This window comes from Halichoerus grypus, chromosome 5 (genome assembly GCF_964656455.1).
Source record: "Halichoerus grypus chromosome 5, mHalGry1.hap1.1, whole genome shotgun sequence".
NCBI lineage: Eukaryota > Metazoa > Chordata > Mammalia > Carnivora > Phocidae > Halichoerus > Halichoerus grypus.
In genome coordinates this window covers 178,350,814-178,370,516 of record NC_135716.1, presented here as the reverse complement: position 1 = coordinate 178,370,516, position 19,703 = coordinate 178,350,814, and the positions used below count along the sequence as shown (strand labels likewise).

General features: G+C 41.2%; 1 protein-coding gene across 1 annotated transcript in view; it reads left to right on the top strand.

Annotated features, from left to right (window-relative positions):
• The window catches only part of VPS13D (vacuolar protein sorting 13 homolog D), a 238,146-nt gene that overhangs the window by 90,708 nt on the left and 127,735 nt on the right, over positions 1–19,703 (top strand). The window contains exons 42-51 of the mRNA XM_078071798.1: positions 246–381; positions 1,446–1,493; positions 3,649–3,799; positions 3,901–4,111; positions 7,614–7,861; positions 9,319–9,510; positions 9,818–9,944; positions 11,502–11,644; positions 15,464–15,594; positions 15,830–16,005. Coding sequence (XP_077927924.1) covers positions 246–381; positions 1,446–1,493; positions 3,649–3,799; positions 3,901–4,111; positions 7,614–7,861; positions 9,319–9,510; positions 9,818–9,944; positions 11,502–11,644; positions 15,464–15,594; positions 15,830–16,005 — 1,563 coding nt within the window. The remainder of the gene's footprint in view (positions 1–245; positions 382–1,445; positions 1,494–3,648; positions 3,800–3,900; positions 4,112–7,613; positions 7,862–9,318; positions 9,511–9,817; positions 9,945–11,501; positions 11,645–15,463; positions 15,595–15,829; positions 16,006–19,703) is intronic.

Genomic DNA, 19,703 nt, shown 5'->3' with positions numbered 1-19,703 from the left:
AGTTTGTACAAAGGGAGGGTAAATGCCACTCTTGCTCAGGCTTTACAGATCTCGCACGTTTGTTTTAAGTATAACACCCAGTTAAAATATTCTCCTGATTTTTCTTGCATTAGGTAATCACCAAAAGGCTTAGCCAACCGGGTTTTTATGTCGTTATATAGCAAATCAGATTTGACTCTTTGCTTCTACTTTCCTTCCCTTTTTAAGATCGTGCTTAATGTCCTTTCCCATGTTCTGCCTCATAGACACACCCACGACCTCCGGATTCATCAGCTGCAAGTGAGAGTAAATGGCTGGGAGCAAGTGAGCCCGGTGTCCGTGGACAAAGTTGGGACATTTTTCCGCTATGCGGCACCGGATAAGAATTCATCTTCCTCTACGGTGTGTGGCTGTCGAATGGGGGTTTAGTGGCACGATCGTGCCCCTTATGTCAGATAGTCAGACGCTTAACCCTGTAACCTCGCTCTAGTGAAATTTTCTTGTTCATTTCCCCTAGCTCTAAGAAGACATGAGATTATTTGGGGTCAGTCATAGACATTCGTAGTCGATATGTAGAAAAGCCACCAATGGGTAATTTCAGTAGAAAAACAAGATCTAAAGTTAGTGTGAACACATACTACCTCACCTGTGTAGACCCATTTCATACTCAGTTGGCCCAACTGGCAGTTTATTAATCTGCCAAACGTGTATTGGCTCTGTTTCCACATATTGTTATGCTTTCTTTTTATAGATAGGATCTTCTTTACATTTCTTGTAATGCTGTTCCTTGATCCTTCTATCTGTGTGTCTCCAAATTCTCATTTCTGGTATAAAGACCGACGTCCACTGTTACTCATTTTCTGATCACACATCCTTTCACACACCCTTGCCCTAACGTTACCCTAGCCTGCAGTGTTAGGTGTTGGGGGGCAGCCTGGGGAGTGATGCAGGCGGCCTCCCTGTCGGGAACCTGCAGGTGGGGGGCATCCTGGCTGGTGTAGCTGCCGTGGGTGCTCTTGCTCAGCACTCAGTCATACTTTGTAGGATGACTGCATTCCTTTCTGGGGAGCCAGTGATGAGTAGGAAAGTGCAGATTTGCAAAGACATCGTAGCTTTCCTTTTGCTCCCTTTATTCATAAAAAGTACTCTTGGAGAACACTGTTCCTTCCACTTCTTCTCTTGTGCCCCAAGGAAGTTTTGTCATGAAAGGACTAATTCCCCCAGAGATACCTTTCTATTGTGTTGATGTGTCCTGGAGAAATTCTGTGTATGTGGAATGGTTGAAAAATAAGTATTACTTTTCCCATATCCTCTAAGATAAGATGTTTTCTCTTCATGGTAGACCATACTTTTCTAAGATTATTTATAAATCCCACCCTTTTAAGCAAATTACATTGTCATTGAATTTAATGAGGTCTGTAATCTTAGGTCTGTGCTGACTCTCTGCCTTCTGGACTCTTTCTTAGATTGGCAGCCCCAGCAGCAGAACGAATATTATTCATCCCCAGGTTTATGTGAGTATGGTTTCCCTGTGTCACTGCACTTACTGAGTATATACACTGCGTTTGAACCGTACATAGACGTCCTGGTGATCACAGGACTGTATGCCCTGAATGTGATTGGAATCAATCTTTGTCCTTTCCTATTAACGATTACCTTCCTTTTATAAGAACTTTCAAGGAAATGTTTTCACTAACTTGGTATGTTAGACTGAGTGTTACAGGGGAGGAGGAGAAAATGCAAATGTTGTGGTCTAAGGCTCCTTTCTCCTCTTCCCTTTTTCTTTTTTTAAGAGAGAGAGCGAGCACGTGCATGTGTGTGGGGGGGGCAGTGGAGTGGAGAGGGAGAGAGAGAATCTTAAGCAGGCTCCATGCCCAGTGCAGAGCCTGACTCAGGGCTTGATCTCACCATCCTGAGATCAAGACCAGAGCCAAAACCAAGAGTTGGATGCTTAACCGAATGAGCCACTGAGGTACCTCCCCTTCTCTTTCTAAGTTAAAATATAAATTAACCGTGTATGGCTGGCTATTTGCATTTCCTAGGTTTTGGTTCCAAGGTCGTAAAAGTAAATAAGAATGAAAAATAGTAAGATTTTTTTTTTTCCACTTGGCTTTTGAAACATAATCAGAAGATGATATTAAAAAACTGTCTTCAGGTTTTTTCTTATAATTTCTTCTCTCTGATGGTAGTAAGTTCTGAAATGTGAGATTTTAGGTAAGCTTGGAGGCAGCAGCATCAAAATTTACAACCATCGTTCTTGGGCCTTGGCTCTGTCAGGCTTTACCAGGCTAGGTCATTGGGAGCCTTGGTGATGTTTGTGCCCTGGATTATATCCCTCTAAAAACCCTCCAGAAAATGACAGTTTGCCTTTTCCTTGGGACTTCCTGGAAGCCTTGGTTCAAAACATGGAATTCTTCATTTTATTGTGCATTAGGTTGGTTTCCATGTACTGTTTGTTTTAATAAAAAAGCTGGTAGTATGAGAAGCTTGGATGTGGTGTCATTTGTTTCTCCAATAAAAATAGCATTGTCAGTATGTTCTGGACACTCATTCAAGGAAGGATAGTTGCAGAAACCTTCTCTTTGGTGTACCTGACAGGGGGTTCGATACCTTAAAAAAAAAAAATTCCCTGGCACTTGGTAGTAGAATGAAACGTGTGTTGAATATGTGAATGAACATGTGGAAACAGAAAGTAGTGGCCGCAAACCAAGACCAAAAATAAACTATTTCCCTCCACTCTGTTGAGTTTTGGAGCCTTGGTGTCCCGTTTGTAAAAGAGCGATTACTGAACAGAGCTGAAAACGTTGTGGAGAAAGAGAAGTTTGATTTTAAAGTCCTTTGAAAAACAAATGTTGCTTTTTCTACAGGCATGTCAGCGAGTCACGTATGGGCCTAGAGAGTAATTTTTATGACAGTTGGGGGGAAAAGTAATTATTGTTCCTGTGAAAGGCATACCAGTACCGACAACTCTTTCTTACACACTCTCTGGATTTTACAAAGACAAGTTCTAACCTCGGAAGACTTCCTTCTGTTTTTCTGTGTGTGTTGGGCAGTGTCCAGCCCATTGTTAGTGTTCAAGGAGTGTTTCTCACTTTAATGGTAATCTGGCAGAAAAATACCACAGAAGGTAAATCATTTCATGTTTTGCAAAGTCTTACTCCAGTGTTTCTGAACGTTTAGTTGCTTTGGATGATCTCTATTCCCCTCCAGTAGAGTTGAAAACAAGCCTTGTTCATAGTTTCCATATAAGGGCTGATGTGTAGGAACCCAAGGGCATTGTGAATGAAGGGTAATTTCCAGCAGACAGTTTCTTATCAAATTGCAGGAAGTTTGGAAGATTTAATAGGTTATTATGGGTCTTAGTTTCTTTATAATGTGTCTAGAGGCCTAGGACTGATTTTTCTTTGTGACACATTTTGTGATACCACGTCTGAGTAGAGTATCTGTCTTTCTAGAAATGTTTAGAATTGGCTGTTTTAACAGTGTGTATCTATAGGATATTCACTCCTGTTAAAGATGAGTGATTTTAGGGCTTAATGACTAATTTCACTGAAGGGTTATAGTAATAATAAGATGCTTTTGATTTAGGTCTTCTGGTTGGTATTGTTGTATTTTGTGTGTTTTTTCAAGAGCCCACCTATGGTACTTTTATTCCTGTCTTTTTCACAGTTCTCTTCGCTCCCACCTGTCCGGGTGGTCTTTGCCGTGACGATGGAAGGCAGTGCTCGGAAAGTAATCACTGTCCGGTCTGCCCTCATTGTGAAGAACAGGCTTGAGACACCAATGGAGCTAAGACTGGATAGCCCATCAGCTCCAGACAGTGAGTTTTGCCATAGTCTGTCTTCCTTTTATCTTGAGAGGGTCAGACTTTTGGGTGGAAGACCATGCCCTGACGATGCTGACCCTTTTTTTCTGTGGCAGAGCCCGTGGTGCTTCCCGCTATCATGCCAGGGGATTCGTTCGCTGTGCCTTTACATCTCACTTCTTGGCGGCTACAGGCCCGGCCCAAAGGATTGGGTGTATTTTTCTGTAAGGCTCCTATTCACTGGACCAATGTAGTGAAGACTGCAGAGGTTAGCAGCAGCAAACGAGAGTGCCACTCTATGGACTTGGACAAAAGCCGATTCTTCAGGTATGCACAGCACTGCAATGGCATGTAAATTTTGCTTTTTTTAAAAAAATTCATTCTCTCTCTAAGGACTCTTAGTGATTCACTCGTGCTTGTTTAAAAACCAGAAGTTCTTATTCCTTAGGTTCTTGTGTTAGAGTTTATAAGGATTCGAGGGTTAATCTTTGGTGGGGGTGGGACTGTTGCTTATCATCTGATATTTATGGGAAAAACAACCAACAAACACACTACTCACACATATAAGTTAAGGAACTGGTGTGTGTGCATCAGCATAAAAAGAGGATATGTAGAGAGGGAAGAAAAAAATATTACCAGTTCCTATTCCTAAATTGAGAAGCAGAATCTTGGGGTTGGACGTTCTTCAAATGACAGATTTCAAGAGAATTTATAGGAAGGCTCATGCACCTAGTACTGACTTTCCTTGGCGACCTTAACAAAATTATCTAATCATTTAGACTCCTCTTTTCCCCATCTGAAGAGTATAAGTAATACATTTCTAGATTCAGTGTTGGAAAAAATACTGGGTTGGTATTGTTCGATCCTTCTAAACTTAGACTTTAAACTTACTTAGACTAGAGACTATCAGCTTTAGTTTTCTCTCTAGTGAAGACAGGCATTCATTTAGTTTAAACTTACCGAAGAGGTGCAAGAATAGTGTAAAGAATTCCAGTATACCCTTTACCCAGATTGGCCAATGGTAAACAGACTGAAGAGAGAAATGAATAAATACACAGCTATAGTGGACTGTTTTAACACTTTCCTGTCAGTAATTTAAAAACAAACAATAAAGATATAAAAGGATTTGAACAGGGCTGTCCATCAGTGCTTGTCATAATTGGCATTTATAAAACACTTTAACCAACAACTCCAGATTGTACACTCACTTCAGGTATGTGTGGAATAGTCATCAAGAGAGACCATCTACTGGACCATAAGACAAAGATCAATAAATATTAAAGAATTGAAACCATACACAGTAAATCTCATCATCACAGTAGGATTAAACTGGGAATCGGTAACAATAAGATGCCTATAAAATCCCTAAATATTTGGAAATTATACATTTGTAAATAACCCAAGGGTCAAAAAAAAAAAAGAAATCACAAAAGAAATTAAAAATATTTTAGGGCGCTTGAGTGGCCCAGTCGTTAAGCATCTGCCTTCAGCTCAGGTCATGATCTCAGGGTCCTGGGATTAAGTCCCGCATTGGGCTCCCTGCTCAGCAGGGAGCCTGCTTCTCCCTCTCCTTCTACCTGCCGCTCCGCCTGGTTGTGCTCCCCGCCTCAATAAATAAATAAATAAATAAAATCTTAAAAAAAAATTTTGAACTGAACAGTAATAACAACTAGACATTAAAATGTGGGGGGGGGGAAGCAGCAAAAGCATAGTTCTAGAGAGAAATATAGGTTGTTTTGGGTTTTGTTTTTTTTTTTTGAGAAATGTGTAGATTTTTAATGCTGTTTTTAGAAAATAATAAAGATGTAAAGTCAATGATCTGAGCTTCTGCCTTGAGGTAGAAAAAGAAGAGCACATTAAACACAAGCAAATAGAAAAAGGACCTGATAAAAGTAAGTGTGGAAATCAGTGAAATAGAAAACAATAGAGAAAATCAACAGTGTCAAGTTGGCTTTATGCAAAGATTAATAAATTCGATAAATGTCTAATAAGACTGATCAAGGAGAAAAAAAAGAAAACACAGATTACCAATATAAGGAATGAAAAGAGGAAACATTATTACAGATCCTACAGACATTAAAAGGAGATTTCTTTGAACAATTTTATACAAATAAATTCCACCCTGGAATGAAAGACAAATTTCTTAAAAAACACAGATTACCAAAACTGACACAAAAAAGAAATAGAAAATCCAAATAGCCCAATATCTCTTAAATATAATTTTTAATAAAAAGCCTTCCCAGAATGAAGACTCTAGGCCCGTATGGCTCCACTAGTGAATTCTCCCAGACATTTTAGGAAGAAATAGCACCAGTTCTGTGTAAAGTCTTTCAGAAAGCAGGGCTGGAGGGAACAGTTCCTCATTCATTTTATGAGGCCAGCATATACTTGATACCAAAACTGACATGGATATTAAAAGAGAAAGAGTGAGAGAACTACAAACTAGTATTTCCCCAAGAGATAAAAAAAAATTCTTAACAAAATATTACCAAATAGAAATCCAGCAAGTGAGGTTTATTCCAGGAATGTAAGATTATATTAACATTTGAAAATTGATAAATGTAATTTACCATATTAACCTAAAAGACTAAAAGGAAAAAACCCATCAGATTATCTCATTAAATGCCAAACAAACAAAAAAGCATTTGATAGAATTCAACACCCATTCACTGTAATATTTGGCAAATGAGGAACCAAAGGGAATTTTTCCAGTCTGTTTAAGGGCATCTGTCATAAACCTACAGCTACCATCATGCTTAATGATGAAACCTTAAACTTTTTTTCCTTGAGATTGAGAACCAACGACTTCGTTTGATATTGCCGTAGTAGTCCTAGCTGTTGCAATAAGGACAAATAAACAAATTGAAAAAGCTTGAAGATCTGAAAAGAACTAAAATTTAATATATGCAAATGACATGTGTGTAGAGAACCATGGACTACATAGGAAAATTATGAGGCCTGATAAATTTATCAAGATTTCAGGAATTAAGGTCAACCTACAGAAATCAATTGTATTCTTATATTCTAGCCACGAACATTTGGAAATGTGATTTTAAAAAGATAGCACTTACAAGAGTATCAAAAACCATACTTGCCCAGGAATCAATCTAAGGAATTATGTACCAGTCTTCTACGCTAGAAATGACAAAACCTTGTCAAGAGATAGTAAAGAAAACCCAATAACTAAGTGGAAAGCTAACCAAGTTTGTGGATTAGAAGACTCGATATTTTTAGGATTTCCATGCTCGCTAAATTGATCTGGAGATACAACCCAGTTGGCCATCTGCAACCCAATTGGCTGTCAACAGGATGATGAATAAATAAAAAAATGGTATATTCATCCATTGTCATGTGGGTCAAATTACTAATGCGTACAACAGCATGACTGCATCCTGTAGAAACTTCATGTTACACACAAAAAGCCAGACACAAGAAATGGTAAATACTGTATCATTCCATTTACATGCAGTTCAAGAACAGGCTCAACCAATCTATAAGTGATAAGTAAAAGACAGTGGTTGCTTCTTTGTTGGGAGAGGATATTGATTGGAAAGGGATAGGAGGGAGCTTTCTGGAATGAGAGAAAGATTGTATAACTAGTTTCGGGTAGTGGTTAATGAGGTATACATGTTTGTCAAAACTCACCAAACTGAGCATTTAAAATTACCCGTTTTATTATGATTTAATTATATCTCAGTAAATGTGTTTAGATTGAAAATCACAAATATCTTACTGAATTATTGAACCGTTTTAAGGTAATGCTTTCTCATACTCCACTGAGGAGAAAAAATTCAAGTTCTTTGGTTTTTACAGTGTTTTGTCCTCATAGGTTTTGTGTGGCCATAAAGAAGGAGAATTACCCGGATTATATGCCCTCAAACATATTTTCTGATAGTGCAAAACAGATCTTCAGACAACCTGGACATACCATATACCTCCTGCCAACTGTGGTCATCTGCAACTTGCTACCTTGTGAACTTGACTTTTATGTTAAAGGGATGCCAATTAATGGGACCCTGAAACCCGGCAAAGAGGTGGCCCTCCACACAGCTGATACATCGCAGAACATTGAACTGGGTGAGGGTTTTGTCAAAGAATCATTGGTGGTAACTCTATGGAAATGTCATTGAGTATTTTGTGATCATTTGGTAAACATTTTAGAGAAATTATAGCACATATGATATCTCAATAACCCAGCTCAAGGGATTTACGCAACTAAAAAAAAAGCTTAGAAAATTATCAAAAGAAAAAATCTGAACAAATCCAAAAGATTTACAGAGGAAGCATTCAACAGTCTTTTTTCTTCTATTGCTCACTTGATGTGTGACTACAGGAAGTCATTTCATCTTTTCAAACCATGCTTTTTTCCTGGCTGTAAAATGAGCAAAATCCGAGGTCTCTCCTCTTTTTAGGAAAGGGGAAGACATGTGCTTGGCACACATGGTACTCCAGGCATTATGTCAGGTGCTTTCACACACGTGATCTCACATAAGCCTATGGTGGTAGTTGCTGCTCTTATTTACCGATGAAGAAACTGAGGTTTGGGGCGTTTCACGCACCAGGTGATTTTCAGCCATAGGGACGAATGACGTCAATGTAGAGAATCGTTACTGTATTTGCAGCACTTAAGGCAAAGAGGGATTCCTGGAGTTTGGACAGGACATATGACTCAGCTGCGTGAGTGACCTCACTGTGTCCTCTCACACAACCCCTGTTTCAGACGGACAGCTGTTAGCCCCATTTTACAAGTGAGGAAACTCAGATTCACTGAACTTAAGCAGTGTGTTCAACGGTGACCAGCTGACATTTCAGCGAATGTGTGAATCCTTGAGCTTGATTTAGAAGAAAAAAACAACGCAATGCTAGTTGTCCATTCTAAAGAAAACAGGTCTCCCCTCTGACATTTAAGTATCTCTTCAACAAATGTTCCTGGAGCCCTGTAGAAAATGGAAATGTCCTCCCCAACCCACCACCACTGCACGTACACATAGCACTCCTGTCTTCCCAGTCACGCTCCACATGGATGATCACTTTTAGTAACAATCCTGCGACAGACCTACCGGTATTCTCCCCATTTGGCAGAGGAGACGCATCGAGGTTAGCTTGCCCCACCTCCAACCCCCCATCACACAGCTGGTAAGGACAGACTGGGAATTGGAAGCCAGGCAGCATGACTGCTGAAGACCTTGCCTCTTACCCTGTACTTGCCTTTCCTGTGTTTGAGGTGCCTGCCCAGCTCAGGGCCTGATGAATAGTAAGCTCACAACAATCATAGCTGTTTTCGATAGCTTTTTGGTAGTTTCATCCTTCTGATTATGCAGTTCAGACTCTCTCGTGTACCTTCCAGACCGTCTGGTTTGCTTCAAATTTATTCTCACCCCAGCTAAAGGAAAATGGCTGTTCTAATGAGATTTTTGCTGGTTACATATGTAGTTACTGATTTTTCCAAAAGGAATCCAATTTTGTTTGGCTGTGGGCTATTCTGACAAACTAAAGTGAGAACCCAGGCAGACAATAGCTTGTATCTTCTTTAGGGGTATCACTGGAGAATTTTCCACTCTGTAAAGAATTGCTCATTCCACCTGGAACCCAAAACTACATGGTAAGAATGCGACTGTATGACATCAACCGGCGGCAGCTGAACCTCACCATCCGGATTGTGTGTCGAGCAGAAGGATCCTTAAAGATCTTCATTTCTGCTCCATATTGGTTGATTAACAAAACAGGTATGTACAGAGGCCGCTCAAGGAGGCCTCTGGCGTTGGTCATGGGAATTCAGATTTATTTGCTCAGCTAACTGAATGGAGCCAATGCAAATAGATTACTTCAACAGTCTAAGCTGCTAAAACTCTCCTGCTTCCATAATAAATGCTTAATCGTGGTCAAAAGTGTCCTTTCAGACAACAAACTGAGCCCACCAAATAAATTCAATTTTCACAATTCTCCCCCTTGACGATTTTTTCCTTTACCATCTGCATCTGTCTTGCGTAGACTGGGTGGGATTGATGTAAACTTTCCCCCTCCTTCCTAAAGGGTTACCACTGATCTTCAGACAGGACAATGCAAAGACAGATGCCGCAGGCCAGTTTGAGGAACACGAGCTGGCCCGGAGCCTGAGCCCTCTCTTATTCTGCTACGCTGACAAAGAGCAGCCAAACCTGTGAGTACAGTTATTTATGGAAAGGGGAAATAAGCTCCTAGGCGAGGGAAAAAATTAGCAAAGGCTATAGTATATCCGTGCAAGTAGAAATATACTGTAGATAACAATCCTAACTTGGCAGGGGAATAGGACCATGACCTAATGGGATTTTTTTGGATCTAATTTCTGTGTCATTTGATATTGAAAATAAACCATTTGGTGGGTTTATAATGAAAGCTAGTTTTATTTTACATGTATTGAAGGAGTTCTATTCATAACTCCACCAATGAGGAGAACCCACATATTCCCTTCCCTGTTCTGCACGGTTTTCTCCTGCACTGAGCCTTCGGCATGGGCAGCGGAGCTGTTATCAGAGGGGAGATAGCCTGGCCCTTTAGTCCAGGGCGTTTTTTTGAAATAAACCGTGCCCTCTCAAGAGCTCAGAGCACTCACTGCATGTTTAAAGGCAGGGACGAGCAGCGTTTGCGAGATTTAGATGACCTGGCCTTTGCAGGTGTGGTAGGAGCATGAATTCCCTTTTGTTCTTGTTTTTGACATTCCACTCTTTATAGCAGTCTTCTCATTCAGAGCCTTCCTCAGAGGAGGTGAGCGCGTAGCGCTGCAATGCCATCCCCTGCTGTAGAGGAGTAGAAGTGAGCCGCAGCCGTCCGAGGAAGGCTTCGGGAGCGCTGCCCACCAGCCGGTGCAGGCGCGGCTCTCAGGCAGGGCTGCGGTCTCGGACCTGCTGGGCACTGACTGGATATGGAGGGCGATACAGACAGCCCCTTGGCACAGTCTCACGCCTTCCCCGAGAGGATTCTGACGGTTTTAGATCGAGGACTTGACATCTGTGACGCAGTTTGACTTATCCCGGGAACCCACGGTTCACCAAGCATCTCTGCCTCGCCCATCACATCCCAGAGGATTAGGCAGGGCAGGAAATACTGTTTTATTTTAAGATGAGGAAACTGAGGCTCAGAGCAAACTACCCGTCCAAGGTTACGTGGCTTGTTAGTGGTAGAGCAGGAACACACACTGGGGAATTCTGTCTCCAGGATCCGTGACAAGCCCCTGGCCACCCAGACGGCGCTCTGCCGTTGTAATGGTACCAGGCCTGAGAAGGAAGATGCCATTAGCTGCGTCTCCTGTACGTACTTCTCTGGTGCGCAGAGTCGTGTGCACACTTTTCCCCTGCGGTCAAGGTATTTCACGAACCCCCGAAACATGTGACATAGGAGAGTATCAGTTTGCCTCGACTCCTTGTTTCTCAGAGGAATAAGGTGTCGTAGTCTTTTCCTTATGATTTGTGCTCATCGAATCATAATGTTTTCTCTGAACATGTCCGGGTAGAGATGTCGGTACATTTCACACATTGCAGTACTGTGGCCGCCTCTAAGACCAGAGTTCTGACCGCCGGCTGATTGCCTTGCTGTGTTGGGAAATCACACGAGGGTGAGGAAGCGTCAGTGTTAGAGTTCTGGTTTGGGGTGATAGCTACAGCAGTGTTTCCTGATTAGAACAGGTAGGTAAGACTTTCTCATGGCTGAATACGTGTATCTCTGCTTTTCTGCCCCACAGCTGCACGATGAGAATCGGAAGGGGGATTCATCCTGAAGGCATGCCGGGCTGGTGTCAGGGCTTCTCACTGGATGGTGGTAGTGGTGTACGAGCTTTGAAAGTCATCCAGCAAGGAAACCGCCCAGGGCTGATCTATAACATTGGTGGGTTACATTTGGAGCCGCGGGAGAATCAGAACCACTGGCCAATGACCTCAGGCTTGGAGGAATAAGCTGGCCATATGTTTTGGCCTGGCTGCAAGTGCTGATTTTCTCATTTGGCGTTGGGTCAGGTATCTGTTCTCTGAATGCTAGGTTGATATCAACACAGATCTGTTCTCCTAGGGACTAAGGAGCCACCTAAACACTGCCCTTTTGAGGTCTGGGGCTCTGTTTAATTTCAGACTCACCTGTGTCAGGAAAGTATCGGTTTGGCTTGAATCCTTGTTTTTCATGGGAATAATAGGAACACTTAGAATGCTTTTCATCCTCCAAGCATTTCCCACGCATTCATTAAAACTTGCAAACCCTAAGAGGGTAAGAAGCATTGTTCTCCTTGAAACTGAAGCAGAGAGGTTAAGTGACTTGCCCAGATGCAAAGGGCAAGTCTGGGTCAGAAGTAGGATTATGATTGGGGCGTACACATTTAAGGCAGAAAATATGATAAAACGTGCTTAGCGGTTATAGTAATTAGAAGCCCCTAAACTAGCTTAACTTCTTGAGGTGGAGGGTGTTGAGGGAGGGGGAGAGTACTGTACAATATACCTCAGAGCCACCTGGGACACTCAAAAGACTTTCTGAAGAGTTAAGATAAGTTTGACTTAAATATGTCTCAGGTTTAAAATGTTAGCAGTGCACCCTTCCTTTAGTATATAATTTCCAAAGATCTCAAAGCACTGTTGAGTGTTGAATGCTGGAAAACCATCTAGAACTGTGCTGTCTGTCATTGAACCCTCTACGATGATGGCAGTGCTCCATTTTACACCATCCAGTGCAGCAGTGCCAGCCACGTGTGGCCACCGAGCACGCAGGAGTACCTCACTAAGAAATGGGCAGGTGTGACCAAGGAATTGAATCCTGCGTTGTACTTGATTTTAATGAGTTTAAATAGCCATTCAGGATTCATGGCAACTGTAATTGGACAGTGCAGATACAAAGAGTCCTGTTGTAGAGGGAAAATCCGAGGTGGTATCATGTAGCTGTTTACCCTGAGTCCCGTGGAGGGTCAGAGGTATGTTTAAGTATTTGAGGGCTTATTAACAAGAGTCTCTTCCAAGTCCAGCTTCCTTTTCCTGTTTTTGGAACATGAATTCATATGCGTTCTCCCTTGACATGGGAGCTGTCTTCTTTAAGGTTGATGTTAAGATTTTTAGTAGAAGAAATAAACTTTCTGCGATCCTCCCACCGGGGATCATTTTCTTTCTTTTATTATTATTGTTGTTGTTGTTGTTGTTTGTTTGCCCCGGGGTCATTTTCTGTACTTTGTCTTTACATCTGTTTGCTCCACCTCTTGAATAGGCAAAGGCTGTGTTTCATGCTGTGTTTGGCTATCTGCTGGGGTATCTTGTCCTTGATACAGTTCCTAAAGAAAGATACCACAGATTGGCTAGAAGCTGCAGTTGGGACAGATTGGGGGGGAAATGGAGGCTTGTGCCTTCTGAAGCAGCTGGTACTCAGGAAGCACAGAGTTCTGCAAAGAGGCAAACAGGTCTCTGGTCAGAAATAACGATGTAGCATGCATATAAACTTGTATGCAAGGAGCATTCATTAAAAGTCATTGCACGTGTTTTTAGGAACAGTACTGTGATAGGAATTTTGTTGTTACACCAAAGAAAGGGATAGAGGGGGTAGGCTAAGATAGGAGTTTATAATTCCTAAGGATCATGAGATCTTGGCATGTATTATCAAGGGAATTTGTAGAATCTCTCCCTTGAATATTTTTGAAGAATTAGATAACCAGCTCCCTATCAGGAGAGTTTAAAAGTGAAGTCCCAAGATGAAAGGCCAGGGAGGACCTTGCCAGTTAGCCCTACATGTACCTCCAAAAAGAAGGATTTTTGTACATTTTAATCTTATCAGATGTTCATTTATTGGGAGTTTGCTGAGGCAATCTAAGATGAAAAAGGATACAAAAAAGCCTGCTTTTTAAAAAAATTGGGTCTTTATACTATAGACTCTTTTTGTAATATCAAATTAAATATATCTTTTGTAGGCAGACTTTGTATTGGTTAAGATCAGCTAGCTGTGAATATCAACTTCTGACAATGCTTTCCTGTAGCAGGAAAAAAATGATAGGGTACATCTCCCTATTCGAGTTTTGTTTTGTTTTTTTTTAAAGATTTTATTTATTTATTTGACAGCAACAGAGGGAACACAAGCAGGGGGAGTGGGGGAGGGAGAAGCAGGCCTCCTGCTGAGCAGGGAGCCCGATGTGGGGCTCGATCCCAGGACCCTGGGATCATGACCTGAGCCGGAGGCAGACACTTAACGACTGAGCCACCCAGGCACCCACCTATTCAAGTATTACTTAGCATTTCTTAGCTACAGAATTTCAGACTTTTCCTGTTTTTGTGATTTGCTCAGTCTTTTTTTTTAAAGATTTTATTTATTTTTTGACAGAGACACAGAGAGAGAGGGAACATAAGCAGGGGGAGTGGGAGAGGGAGAAGCAGGCTTCCTGCTGAGCAGGGAGCCCGATGTGGGGCTCGATCCCAGGACCCTGGGATCATGCCCTGAGCCGAAGGCAGATGCTTAACGACCGAGCCACCCAGGCGCCCCATTTGCTCAGTCTTTTAGATATTTTGAAGACTTAGATTAAAGCAATACCAGCTTTTTTAAGCCAGTACAGGTGAATTATGGAGTTAACAGACTAGAATATTTATAATTGGGGTTATGTTGGGACACCCAGGACACCTAGTTATCATGTCCTAAGATCTCTTCTTTTTTTATGGTCTCTTGACACTTGTTGACTGCTGAGTAGGGTCCTTGTAAATGTCCCATCATGATGTGAGCAAGGGCTCCCGAGGCAGTGTGCCTGGGGTTGAACCCAGCTGGGCCACTTACTGGCTCTGTGACCTAGTGCTTAAGTTTCCTCGTGTATAAAAAGGAAAGACTGAAAATACCATCTGATAAGGTTGTTAGGGAATTAAATGTAGAGCCTTTGGGAGAGGCGCATCCTGCATTAAGAATTCAATAAGTATCATTTTTATTATTTCTAACTATAAATATTTTTATCCTTGTATAACCAGAGCTCAGCCTAGTGCCTTGAATATAGTTGCTGTATTTATTATCTGAATGAATGAATAATTTATCCCACTGAGTTTTGTAGTTTTTTTAAAATTGTCATCAAAGTTTTTAAGATAATTCAGTGCTGTTTCCCTTCTTTCTTTCTTTGGGATCCAGTGTTTGGAGATGATATGGTAGGTGCTGGAAACATTTATCTTGTGAATGAATACATCTATAATATTTAGCTTCATGTTTCAGCTGGGTTCTTGGACAGTGGGCTAAAAGAAAGTCCTAGAGAAGAGTCCGCTGTGTTTAGGGCCGTGCAGGACCCAGTTAAATAATCTGAAATTTCTGCCATATGTGAAAGGCAAGTTCCCAAGGAGGAAATTTTGTGTCCCAGATGTAAACAGAAATGTATTATATGAACTGTCTTGGTAATCCGCTTGGTAAACGGAAACTACCAGTACCCGTGGCTGAACACCTGCATGTCTTAGTTGCTGTTGTGATGGGGCAGCCTTTATGGAGAAGCTAGGAATTACAAAACTTTTACTGAAGCTTTTTAAGGCTGAAGTGGGCATAAAGAATAAGACTTTGAGTGCAGTTGTTTTCATTCCATTCTTGGAAGGCTTGACAGCATCTCTGGGTGATATGATTGTTTTCTCAGGGAAAGTACGTACTTGTGAAGCCTATTGATTTCTGTCAGACCATGAATTTTCTTTCTTCTGATTAACTCATGGAAGTGGTTCTTATTATTTGCAGGGATAGATGTCAAGAAAGGCCGAGGTCGATATATTGACACCTGTATGGTCATTTTTGCACCTCGTTACCTGTTAGATAATAAATCATCTCACAAGCTTGCATTTGCACAGAGGGAATTTGCCCGGGGACAGGTAAGTAGTTTACTTTTGAAGAATGACTAGTGTTTATTTAACAGCACGGAGAGTTTTAATGCCATGGCTTATCTCTCCATCAGCACTGTGAGTTTTGTGATGTGAATGACCATTTTGTGCCTTTGGAACCCTAACTAGCTCGTGGTAGAGGGCTCAGAGTAGGTGGTTTACTCAGGAAACATTTGCTGTCTTGACTTGATTTGTTGACTAAAGCCAGTGATCCTGTGTATTTTAGGGAACAGCCAATCCTGAAGGTTACATTTCCACCCTTCCTGGTTCCAGTGTGGTGTTCCATTGGCCTCGGAATGACTATGATCAGCTCTTATGTGTCAGATTGATGGATGTTCCCAACTGTATTTGGTCTGGAGGCTTTGAAGTCAACAAGAATAATTCCTTCCATATCAACATGAGGTAAATTCAGAGACTGTATTTAAACAAAAAGTAGTCGTGTTTGAGGTGCAGTAATGTAAACAGTGCAATAATGTAAACAGTGAGCTGTAAATACTATATACAATGGAAATATCTACAAGTCTATAAAAAGTAAATAGTAATATTACCCTTCATGAAATGGGCACATTTCTAGCTCAAAGTTCTTAAAACTTGCAGTGACCAGATAAATATGACCAAATGTTTTGATGGAATGAATTAAAGGGCATGTTGACAGTTTTGACCATGGTGCAGTTGCTGTGGGCTGAGGTTGTAAATCCAAGGGGCTGCACTGAGCTCGTGATTGCCTGCAGCTCTGAAAATTCTGTCTGTATTTAGATGCTAACATTATTTATAGATGGTTTTGTATATTCTTCCACATTGTGTATGCTCTTTTCTCACTTGGTTGGTTTAGTAAATTATCTGGCCTTCTTTACCCAACCCAGTGACCCTCACGGTTGTTGGAGTGGGGGGTGGGGTGGGAGGGATGGGGTGGCTGGGTGATGGACACTGGGGAGGGTATGTGCTATGGTGAGCGCTGTGAATTGTGCAAGACTGTTGAATCACAGATCTGTACCTCTGAAACAAATAATGCAATATATGTTAAAAAAAAAAGAAAAGAAGATAGGAGGGGAAGAATGAAGGGGGGGAAATCAGAGGGGGGAGACGAACCATGAGAGGCGATGGGCTCTGAGAAACAAACTGAGGGTTCTAGAGGGGAGGGGGGTGGGAGGATGGGTTAGCCTGGTGATGGGTATTAAAGAGGGCACGTTCTGCATGGAGCACTGGGTGTTATGCACAAACAATGAATCATGGAACACTACATCAAAAACTAATGATGTAATGTATGGTGATTAACATAACAATGAAAAAATTTTTAAAAATTAAACAGATTCAGTCTCAACTACCACAGGATGACTTTTTTCTTTCTGCTTTCATCAAATGCTTTTTTTTAAAAAAAAGTATTAATTTTTTTTAAATTGTGATAAAATACACGTACCATATAAGAAAGATAACACAAAGGCACAGATTATTTTTGTGGGCCTCAGGCACATAACATGAAATTTACCATCTTAACCATTTTTAAATTCCTTAAATAGGTTAAGTGTGTTCATACTACAAGGCAGCCAGTGTCCAGAACTCTTCTTGTCTTGCAGAATGAAACTCTATACCCATTAACAACAACTATGCACCTCCCCCTTCTTTATGTTAGTATCACACTGTTTTGAATAATGTAGCTTTGTAATGAGTTCTGAAATCAGGAAATGTGAGACCTCCAACTTTGTTCTTTTTTTAGGATTATTTTGGGGGCTCCTGGCTGATTCAGTCAGTAGGGCATGTGACACTTGATCTCGGGGTTATAAGTTCAACCCCAATGTTGGGTGTAGAGATTACTTAAAAACAAAATATTTTTTAAAAAAGATTATTTTGGTTGTTTGGAATTCCTTGAGATTCTATCAGAATTTCAGGGTAAATTTTTCTATTTCTGGAAAAAAAACCACTTGGGATTTGGGTAGGGACTGTATTAAATCTGTAGATCCACATTAGGCAGCATTGCCATCTGAACAACATTAAGTCTTTGGATCTGTACACATGGGATGCCATTCCATTTATTTGTGTCCTGTTTAGTTTCTTTCATCAAATGCTTTGGCAGCTAAAGACACTGAAATCATTGCTATTTTGATGCATTTAGAAATAAAATTTAAGCTTTTATACTTTATGGTTAGTTCTCCATTGAGAACACTCTTGTAAAGGAACCGAAAAAAGGCTGATTTAAGAAGAGATGATGCAAAATAGTATCTATATTTGACTTTTTAAAACATGCATTATCTGAAGGTTGTTTTTTTCTTTGTGGTCAGTGGTGTATCCGTCTAATTTCCTTTTGCCCTGGCCCTGATTAGAGTCCATTGCATTTGGTAAAGGGGTTTTCAAGCTGTATTTCTAGGAGTCGTCAGGGGGTTTAAGGAGGTGACTTCAGGGGCTGAGGGAGCCAAGTGGGCAGGGCCCTAGTGCACTCCCTGCTTTAACCGGGACTCTTGTCTGTTAGTATCCTGTGTCCCCACCAGACTTAATGGGGTGGGGTGGTGAGGAATTGCTTCTGCAGCTAAAACCACCAGTGGTTCATGTCCTGCTTGGGTGGAGGTCACCTGGATATGTTGTGTGAGAAGAAGCCAATTCAGAATTAAGCAAGAGTTGTTCATGACTACTTCAAGGAAGGAAGGGAGGAAGAAAAGAAAATGTGTGGAGGCGGGGGAAGAAGATGGCATGTACACCTCTGTTAACCCTTTGGAGTGGTTTTAGTGCACAGAGCTACTGAGCATGGGCCCACAGCCTCTTTCTTTGCCTTTCTCTGTGTTTTCATTTTGAAACTGTTTAAACCTACAGAAAACTCACAAGTGGTATAAAAAACACCCCTTTATCCTTCACCTAGATTAACTAGATGTCAGCATTTTGCTGTGTCCTTGCTTTGTCTCCACACATGCACGCATGCATACTTTTTTTCGAGCCATTTGAAAGTAAATTGAAGTCATCCTGTTAGTTTAGCCATAAAAACTTCATTTATCTACCCAAAGACGAGGACATTTTTCTGAGTAAATATACTGTCATTACACAGTGAAGAAATTGAATATTGGTTTGTTTTCTGATTTTTTTTTAAGGTAATCTCTACACCCAACGTAGGGCTCAAATTCATGACCCAGAGATCGAGAATCCCATGCTCTACCGACTGGCCACCCAGGCGCCCCCTGATAAAGTCTTTTGAAATGTCCTTCGTAGGGGTGCCAGGTGGCACAGTGACACAGTCACATGTCATTTGGCATCCGATTCTTGGTTTTGGCTCGGGTTGTGATCTTAGGGTCACGAGATCGAGTCCTGTGTCTGGCTCCATGCTCAGCGTGGAATCTACTTGGGATTCTCTGTCCCTCTCCTTCTGCCCCTCCTACTCATGTGCGCACGCTCTCTCGCTCTCTCTCTCTGAAATAAATAAATCTGAAAAAAAAAGAAAGAAAGAAATGTCTTTCGTAGCAGCTCCCTTCCTCCTGATCGAGGATCTGGTCACAGATCATGCATGTTATTCGGCAGATAGATCTCATCCACTTTAACCTACAGTAGTCCTACTTTTCCTTTTTTGCCTTTTTTGACATTGGACTTTTTAAAGATTCCAAGCCAGTTTCTTGTAGAATGTTCTATTCTCTGGATTTCTCTGAGAGTTTCCTATACATAGATTTAGGTCAGACATTTTTGGTAAGAGTACTACATATATGGTGTTCCGTGTTTCTCAGTGGGTCACACAGGAAGCCTGTGACATCTGTTGGTCCCATTATTGATGTTGCTAAATTCAGTCATCACTTGATTAGGGTGGTGTCCACCAGATCTCTTTATTGTAAAGTTACCTTTGATTCTTTGTAAACAGTAGTAGACCACTGGGGGGATAATTTGAGACTATGTGTATATTCTCCCCAGAAACCTTTCACCCACTGGTTTGATGGTTCTTGCCTGAATCAGTGATTGCCTTGGTGGTTGCAAAATGGTGATTTTCTAATTATTTCATTTCTTCTACATTTATTAACTGATATTCTTTTGAAGGAAGAGCTCCCTCCTTCTCTCCAGTGATCTATCTATATTTAAATACACATACACGTATACATAAACACACATATATAGAAGAAAAATCATGGTTTACA